This window comes from Lontra canadensis, unplaced genomic scaffold (assembly GCF_010015895.1).
Source record: "Lontra canadensis isolate GAN:19392208 unplaced genomic scaffold, GSC_riverotter_1.0 scaffold60, whole genome shotgun sequence".
NCBI classification, from domain to species: Eukaryota; Metazoa; Chordata; class Mammalia; order Carnivora; family Mustelidae; genus Lontra; species Lontra canadensis.
This window is the reverse complement of record NW_022631054.1, coordinates 5,284,963-5,294,041: the sequence shown is the minus strand read 5'-3', so window position 1 is coordinate 5,294,041 and position 9,079 is coordinate 5,284,963. Positions and strand designations below refer to the sequence as shown.

General features: G+C 59.8%; 1 protein-coding gene across 1 annotated transcript; it reads left to right on the top strand.

The window, feature by feature from the left end:
- Positions 1 to 3,962: 3,962 nt before the first annotated feature.
- POU3F1 (POU class 3 homeobox 1) lies at positions 3,963 to 6,869 on the top strand. Its single transcript, XM_032877319.1, has one exon. It carries the CDS (start codon positions 3,985 to 3,987, stop codon positions 5,341 to 5,343), a length of 1,359 nt encoding a protein of 452 aa, XP_032733210.1. The 5' UTR covers positions 3,963 to 3,984; the 3' UTR covers positions 5,344 to 6,869.
- Positions 6,870 to 9,079: the final 2,210 nt, after the last annotated feature.

Below are 9,079 nucleotides of genomic sequence, written 5' to 3'. Positions count from 1 at the left end.
ACTGAAGCAATGCCTACTCGAGCCTCCTGCAGCCCGTGTGCACATTCTGCGCATGTTTCCTTTGGGACGCACGTCTGTATTTATCGTTGTGTGTTGGTTTGTGTGACTCTGAATTCCAGCCTAATGGGATGACTCCATGTGTCCCTACTGTGAATCTGGGTGTTTGTCCCTAGGCTAAATTGCATGTCTATATCTGTGTGTTGTGTGTGTGAATGCATGGCCATCTGCATGCCTAAACCTAAACATGGGTCAGGTGGGAGTCTGAGTGCCATGCCCCAATTTCTCCCCGCCAGCTCTCTGGGGAGGGGGGGGTTCCCCTAGAGAGGGGCTGTTGAATTGTGGGCATCTCTGCCAATGGGCATGTAAGAGCCCCTGGGGTCCTACCCAAACCTCCAGAAGCAGAAGCAAGGAGGATGTCAAGACCTCTGGGGGGAGCCTAACTCTCAAATACAAGAAACTGTTAACTCCAGACTAAATCCATGCATTATAGAGGGTCTAAAATTTCCAAAACGGAGAAAGGAATGTTATCCTTCCCTAGTCCACACAGCCAGCCCCGAGGGTGCTAACACTGGAGCTTCCGCGTCGTCCTGAGAAGCAGGGATCGCTGTCTTATTTTAAGATGACAAAACTGAAGCTAAAACCAGTGAAGCAGACCGGCCAAAGTCACAGATCTGCTGGGGAATGGGGGTAGGGGGGAATTGGGAAGGAGTCTTGCTGCCTGACAAACTGGTCACCTAGGAGCCAGGCTTTGCTGCAGACACCCCTCAATTCAGTACACACCTGAGAACCTGGCTTCAGAAGCCCCAGCTGGCCCTGGCCTGCCCCCACAGAACTACCAGGGATGGGGCTGTGGGTTCTCTCCACTGCGACCGCCAAAGCCAGTGCCCCCACTGGTGCCCGCCCCCATCCCACAGCAGTGGGAGCAGGCGTGATGAAGAGTGGGACCTGCAGCCTCAGACAAGCCCAGTTTCTTAAATTTTTTTTTGTTTATTTATTTGGCAGAGAGAAATCACAAGTAGGCAGAGAGGCAGGCAGAGAGAGAGGAGGAAGCAGGCTCCCCGCCGAGCAGAGAGCCCGATGCGGGGCTCGATCCCAGGATCCTGGGATCATGACCCAAGCCAAAGGCAGAGGCTTAACCCAGTGAGCCACCGAGGCGCCCCAACAAGCCCAGTTTCTTCATCTCCACCCCTTATAATAATCTCTGGGCCCTTCTACAGGGCTGAGAGGTGGAGGTAAAATATGAATAAACACAGAAGCACTCGCTAAACCATCGTGCCCATGGGCCACTGTTCTTCAAGTCTCAGTGGCAGTTCAAAGGCTGGACATCGTACACCTGACCACTGTCAAGACACTTCCCTTCCTCTAGCAGGAACTGAGAGATTCACAGAATCAGACACAGCTACGAGATCCTGAGAGCTCAGGCGGGCCAAACCTCCACAGCCCCACTCTACAGATAAAGAAACGGAGATTTGCGGGGCGCCTGAGTGGCTCAGTGGGTTAAACCCTCTGCCTTTGGCTCAGGTCATGATCCCAAGGTCCTGGGATCGAGCCCCACATCGGGCTCTCTGCTCAGCAGGGAGCCTGCTTCCTCCTCTCTCTCTGCCTGCCTCTCTGCCTACTTGCGATCTCTCTCTCTTTCTCTCTCTCTCTTTCTCTCTCTCTCTGTCAAATAAATAAATAAATCTAAAAAAAAAAGAAAGAAAGAAAGAAAAGAAACTAAGATTTGCTTAGAAAGAGGGGAGTAACATGCCCATTCACGGGGCGCTCACAATAGAAACAACCAGAGTAAAAGCCTTTTCTGAGAGCTTTTCACCCCCATTGTCTCAGACCACCCGCTGACTCCCCTCAGAAGGCAGGTGGGCTGCCTACAGTACAGTTAGTCCCCATTTACAGGGAGGAAAACCCAGAGCCTCAGACACTGGACTAGAGCTATCCTTGCCCAGAAAGATACTAGCAGGTCCAGGTTGGAAGCCCAAGCTTCAGTGTCATGCAGGTCGGGTTAGGGCTGGCGTGAGAGGCGCCTTCAATACAGAACTCCCACCTTTGCCCTACCTCCTGGGCTTGGGGAGGGTCCAGGAAGACAAGTGCTTTATGGTCTTATGAAAGAAAGGTGACTTAAGGTGACCATGTCTTGGGCCAGAGTCCAGGAAAGCCAAGCATCCCTAGCTGGGTTCAGACACAGAGGGCCTAGAGGAGCAGTCTGTACCCAGTATGACCCCTGTCACTATGGACTCTGCCCCAGCCACCCTGAGGACCATTCCCACTGCAGCTGTTGTCTGAGCCCCCATTACCTTTATTCATTCACTGAGGCTCTACTTACAGTCCTAACTTGCCCAGTAGGGTCTAGCTGGGCCCCCAGCTCAGTTCTATGATCTGGGACCTCAGGGCCCTGGAAACTAGGGCTCCACTGGAGGTAAGACCAGACGGAGGAAAAGAGTGGGATGTCAGGTGGAAGCCTCCTCGGAACCCAAGCCTCAGTGCAGGAAAGTGGAGGCTACAACTCATTACACTCGGCCTCCAGTCCAGTGTGGGGCTTAGAGGCACGGAGTGGCTGCGATGACGTCCAAGTCCACTGAGGCTCTTTCAAGGACCCCTCACACTGCTGGGGGGATGAGAAGATCCCGGAATTGCACACCCCACCTTCCTAACAAGGCTTCCTCCATCTCAATTCCCTTTTCAGCAGCCCCCCAGCCAAGTCCGTTAAACTCCAGCACAGGGCTCCAGCGAGGCTGGACAGCTCCTGGCCTGCATGCAGGATTTCTGAAGTGCCAGCCGCCCTTTCCCAAGTCCACGCCACTCCTCACCTGGAGCAAGTTTCGCGTCCGGGCATGACCCGGTCATGACCTCGGCCAATAAGCCGGTAACGCAGAGGGAAGGAGCGAGAAGGCGGCAGCCGCGTGGGATAGATACCCGGGGGCCCAGTATGTCCACCACCCCCGTCGGCGGCGTTTTCCCCAAGCCTCGGTCTCCACCTCGAGGTCCTCTCACTCGGAAAGCCCGGAACGCGGCCTGGTTACGGGAGCTCCCGTCTCCCCGCAGCATCGCAGCATCGCAGCATCGCTGCGGTGCGGACCCCGAGCCGCCCGCGCAGTTCTCACCTGGTCCGCGTAGCCGGGAGGAAGGGGAACTTGTACGAGGCTGAAAGCCAGGGCCGGTCGGACTCGGCCCGCGCCCGACGCGCTCTCGGGGCCGCCGTAGGTTGGCGGAGTTGCGACGCTAGGTCTAGAAGGAGAAGAGGGAAAACGGGACGGGCCGGGGAGGCGTGCAAAGGAGAGCTCCGTGCCGGGTGGAAGCGCGGGAGGCGAGGAGGCCAAGGGGAACAACCGCGCCGGAACCGAGCCGGGACCCGCGCCGCCTGCCGCTCGCCGCCGCCGAGACCCGCGGGAATCCCGGCCCGCCGGCAGCGGCACTGCGGAGGGAGGAGAGCGGGGCTCCGCTGCTTCTCGGAGCCCTAGCGCCTCCCGGAGCCCGCAATCCCCGCCGCCGCCTCTTGGCCGCCCGGGCAGGAGACGGGCGGGAATTCAGTTCGCGTGGAGTGTGGGACCTGCCGGGCTCCGAGTCTCCTGCTCCGGGGGTAAGCGGGGCCCACGCAGCCAGGACGAGAGGGGGTGGGGTCCCAGTGCCACCCCCGCGCCACTCCCCACGTGGCGGCCGCGCCCCCGGGGCGTGAGTATGTACGCGGACGGTAGGGGGGCCGTGAATGAAGCCCCAGCGGCCAATCAGCACGGCGGGCGCGCGGGACCCCGGGAGCGAGGCCCAATGGCGAGCTCTGGGCGGCCCGGCCGGGCGGCGGGCGGACGCGGGGGGCGGGGGCCGTGGCCGGGGGGCGGGAGGCGGCTCCGCGGGCAGCCAATGGGCGGCGGGTGGGGTGGGGCTCCGGAGCGCCAAGCGGGTCGGGGCTTTAAGCCGGCGGAGCGCGGCGGCGGGGCCCGCAGACGGAGAGGAGCGGCGGCGGCGGCGGCGCGGCGCAGGGCGCGGGGCGGCATGGCCACCACCGCGCAGTACCTGCCGCGGGGCCCCGGTGGCGGAGCCGGGGGCACGGGACCGCTTATGCACCCGGACGCCGCGGCGGCAGCGGCGGCGGCGGCGGCCGCCGAGCGGCTGCACGCGGGGGCCGCGTACCGCGAAGTGCAGAAGCTGATGCACCACGAGTGGCTGGGCGCGGGCGCGGGCCACCCCGTGGGCCTAGCGCACCCCCAGTGGCTACCCACGGGAGGAGGCGGCGGCGGCGACTGGGCCGGGGGCCCGCACCTGGAACACGGCAAGGCGGGCGGTGGCGGCACCGGCCGAGCCGACGACGGCGGCGGCGGAGGAGGAGGTTTCCACGCGCGCCTGGTGCACCAGGGGGCGGCCCACGCGGGCGCTGCATGGGCACAGGGCGGCACGGCGCACCACTTGGGCCCGGCCATGTCGCCGTCCCCAGGGGCCGGCGGGGGCCACCAGCCCCAGCCGCTCGGGCTGTACGCGCAGGCGGCCTACCCGGGGGGCGGTGGCGGCGGCCTGGCCGGGATGCTGGCGGCGGGTGGCGGCGGTGCGGGACCCGGCCTGCACCACGCGCTGCACGAGGACGGCCACGAGGCGCAGCTGGAGCCGTCGCCTCCGCCGCACCTGGGCGCCCACGGACACGCACACGGACATGCACACGCGGGCGGCTTGCACGCGGCGGCGGCGCACCTGCACCCGGGCGCGGGCGGCGGTGGTTCGTCTGTGGGCGAGCACTCGGACGAGGACGCGCCCAGCTCCGACGACCTGGAGCAGTTCGCCAAGCAGTTCAAGCAGCGGCGCATCAAGCTGGGCTTCACACAGGCCGACGTGGGGCTGGCGCTGGGAACGCTGTACGGTAACGTGTTCTCGCAGACCACCATCTGCCGCTTCGAGGCCCTGCAGCTGAGCTTCAAGAACATGTGCAAGCTCAAGCCGCTGCTCAACAAGTGGCTGGAGGAGACCGACTCGTCCAGCGGCAGCCCCACCAACCTGGACAAGATCGCGGCTCAGGGCCGCAAGCGAAAGAAGCGCACGTCCATCGAGGTGGGGGTGAAAGGCGCGCTCGAGAGCCACTTTCTCAAGTGCCCCAAGCCCTCGGCGCACGAGATCACCGGCCTGGCCGACAGCCTGCAGCTGGAGAAGGAGGTGGTGCGCGTCTGGTTCTGCAACCGGCGGCAGAAGGAGAAGCGCATGACCCCGGCGGCTGGCGCGGGCCACCCGCCCATGGACGACGTTTACGCACCCGGCGAGCTGGGGCCGGGCGGGGGCGGTGCATCGCCGCCCTCAGCGCCCCCGCCGCCCCCGCCGGCCGCGCTGCACCACCACCACCACCACACACTGCCCGGCTCCGTGCAGTGACCCCGCGGGCCGGGCCCCCGCCGGCGCGCAGCGAGGCGCCGCGCGGCCTGAACTCTTTTTGTTCGGTTGCTTTGGATTTTACAAAAAGCCCAGAAACTTTCGAACAAAACCAAACACCCGGACGACCCTCTCTGGCGAGCGGCGAAGACAGCCGATAGGCTGCGTCGCCCGAGCCCCGGGAGAGAGGATCGAAGATCCGGAACGCGCCAACTCACCCCGGGCATCCTGCCCGCCGCCTGCTCCCTGCCCCCATCCCCTCGACGACCCCCGCCCCTGCCCCACCCCGGGCTGTTCGGGGCCGGATCCCGGCAGCGGCTTCCCCACAGCGACAGGTAACGCGGTACGGGGTTAGGGATCCCCGGGAGAGAGGACGGAGAGAGGAGGGTTCCCTATCCCTCTCCCCGGCGCGGACTCCCAAGCCTGCGGGTCGAGGGTGGGGGACTGTCACTTAATTCGCTCCACGCCTCTTCTCTCCCACAAGGATGCGCCCCATCCCCTTACCCTTCCCTCGGGCTTGGTTTTTTACGGTTTTTATTTATTCATGGAGCCTCTCGGCTCCTGGGGTCCTTCTAACTCCGCCCGCGCCCTTAATTTAAATCGCTGTATACTGTATTTATCGGGGCCCCGGAGGGGAGGCCGCGAGAGCCGCGTCTGTGTATAAAAGCAGGAAATAGCCAAAGCTTTAATCTAGCCTAATTTATTTTTTTCCCTTACCTTCCCTTTCCTACCCGCCAAAAAGCAAAACAAAAACAACAACAAAAAAAACTAACAAAAAAAAAAATTCGAGTGTTCATTTTTCGTTTCGTTTTATCCGAGCTGCGATTCGGTTTCCCGGCCACGCGGGAGGGGTCTGCGCTCCCACACACAGCCCACGGGAAGAGGCTTCTGCCGGGCTGCAGACTGACCGCTGCACAGCAGGGCCCCCGCTCCCCGCGGGACCCTGCCCTCCTGGCCACCGACAAACGAAACTTGAAAAAGTTGGAGATATTTTTTAACCAGCTGTAGAATAAGCCGTTCCCCTTAGAACCTTCTGCCTGATTCCCTGCATCTTCCGCCTGCTCCCTTTCCAGCCCCACCTGGGATGCGGGATGCTGGGGCGGCCAGGAGAAAAATTCCCCAAGTTTGGGGTGAGGTGGGAACCATGTAAATATGTGAGATATGTACACACATTTTGTGCTTGGTTTTTATTTTTGGTTTTTCCGGGCTGCCCTCCATCCCCATCCGAAAGGATTTTGTACACTGAATAATCCGAAAAAAAAATATTTTAATATGATTTCCAGATTTCTGACCCATCTCTATTTATTTTCTGGATGTGTTTGGAGCTTCCCCCCTTCTCCATTTCTTGTTCTGTTTGTTACCGTTTGGATTTAAATTTTGTTATTTTATTTTTCTTATTTCTCAGAACAATGTTTTGGTGCATTCTTTGTATCTTTATTGCAAAAAATAATAATAATGTAGACTGGGAAGTTCCCCTTATATTTATGTTATAGTAAATATTTTATTACTCACATAAACATGTACCCCAGGGCTGTGTCCTGTCCTTTTTACTACCAGGGTTGGGTCGGTGTGCGGGTGAAGTGTTGGGATACCCTGGCTAACCTCCCCTGAAGTTCTGGCCACACTATCTGGGACAAAGGTGACCACGCAGACCTTCTTTCAGGCCCCTACGAGGACTGCCTGCTACTTGGGCAACGAGTGAGCATAGGGGAAGCTGTCTCGTGTCCCCTCCTGTAAACAGACTATCCTGAGATCAAACCAGGGCCTCCGACACTGCAGACACCACACTGAATCTAGGACAGACAGCCATTCCTCAGGTACAACTCAACTGCTGCTCAGCCAAGGAAGAAGCCTGCCTCACCTGGACCAGCAGCCTGGTACCTCTGAGTGCCCCCCTGCCCCCAAGACGTCAGGCCCTGGCTTCAGTTTCACTTTGTGCTCCACGTGTGGAGTCCAGGCCAGCTCTACCCTTCCAAGTCAGGGGGCTGTTGGAAGCGGGGTCAGGCCACGTCAGCCCGCCCCAGCTGGCTCTCCACCCACAAACACACCATGTCCAAACCTAACCTGGATCCACAGGGAATCCTAACAGCTTCCACAGCGGCCCTGCAGGATGTAAGTGGGCCTGGGAAGGGAGTTCTGCCTGCTTGTTTGGCAAAAGCCGGTCCCCCTCCTCTGCAAACAAACCGTCTGGCCCAACTTCCCTCTGTGGAGGAATGAGAGCACAGACAACTGTGCCCCCACAAAGCCCTCCCATCTCTCCAGGGAGGGATACCCAAGGAACCCCCCACCCCCAACACTCAGGGAATGATGCGTATGCCAAAAGGAAGATTTGGCGGTTGTGCAGCCCTGACCTGGGGGAGGGGGGGTGGGGAGACATAGTCTCAGACATCTCCCCCCTCCCCAGAATCCTGATGTGTGGGGGTGGACAGGGTTCCAGGGCCAAACCCCAAGATTTACCTGTGTCCCCATCAAGATCCTCTTTTTCCTTTAAAGCAACTTTTAAAGAGACGAATGAAATAGCTCTTCTTGCCTCCTCACTAGACGCTGTTCCTTTCCCTTCTCAGGAGAAACCACATGAGGTTTCTTTCACTCTTCATGGACACAAAGCCTGAAGCAGCACAACTGCTTGATGGGGTGGGGGGAGAAAGTTGTGTCCTTAATGAGTGTGTGTGTGTGTGTGTGTGTGGCCCCCTGCTTCCAGGGAAGCGGCCCAAGCCCAGGGCTGGAAGAGGCCTTGGCTCCAGCCGACGCATCCAGGCACCCAGACAGGTGTTCCCCGGCCACCAGCTTGGTGGTCCCCAACCAAGCTGAGGCTTTGGGATGATGGTACCAGGCTGAGAGTTTCCAGTGACTTTCTGGGCTCTGACCCTCAGTCTCAGGAGGAGCTGTCTCTGCAAGTACAACGGCCGCTAAGATTTTCCAAGGCTCTACTCACCACTGCTTTCTTTTTCCTCCCTCCTTCAGTCCAGCCTGGTGGGCGCTGAGCCCTGTGATTGGCACCCATGTCCCAGCCATCGCCCGCCCTGGCGGGCCAGTGAGCATCCTCAGGCTTACAGATGGGGCCGGGGATGTCACGGCCAGGTGACGGCATGGCCTCCATTTCCTGCTCCACTAAGTACAGAACTTCAAATCAGTCCCGCACTCCCCCACACTGTCTCCTTATTTCTCCGCTCCTGGATTTGTCCCAACCTCGGGGCCCTGAAATGGAAGCAAGCGAAGCTCAGGGCTCCCTGCCGTCTGCTCCACCCTGAGCCTCAGCAGGTCTGGAGGTCGGGAAGGCGACAGGGAATACGGGGGCCTTTCACTGGCCTCTGCCTGCAGCTGACACCAATTGACTGATTGATTTCCTAATCGTCTGCTTAATCCCGTACAAGAGGGTGGATTTATTATTTAAGCAAGTCAACTCAAAAAACAGCAAAACAATGTGGCCTCCCAAGAACCAGCGGCAGCTGAGGAGAACAAAAAAATGGGAAGAAAAAAAAAAAGTGGAAACAAGGACGGAAGAAAAGCTTCCACGCTGTGAAGATTTTTACTTAATGAGACAGCAGCCTAGGACAGCTACCCAGGGACCAAGCCCTTGGTCACAGAAGTCCCCAGGGCTCCTTTCCCCAGTCTCCAGCCTGGGGTGACTATAGGACCCACAGCACATTTGACTGTGGAAGGAGAAACCAGAGGGAGAGAGAGATTTGGCCCTGGCGTCGTCTTCCCTCCCTGGCTCCAGTATGGGTATGGTTTAGGA

Coding starts and splice junctions, on each gene's coding strand:
- POU3F1 (XM_032877319.1), top strand. CDS start 3,985: ATGGCCACCACCGCGCAGTACCTGCCGCGGGGCCCCGGTGGCGGAGCC.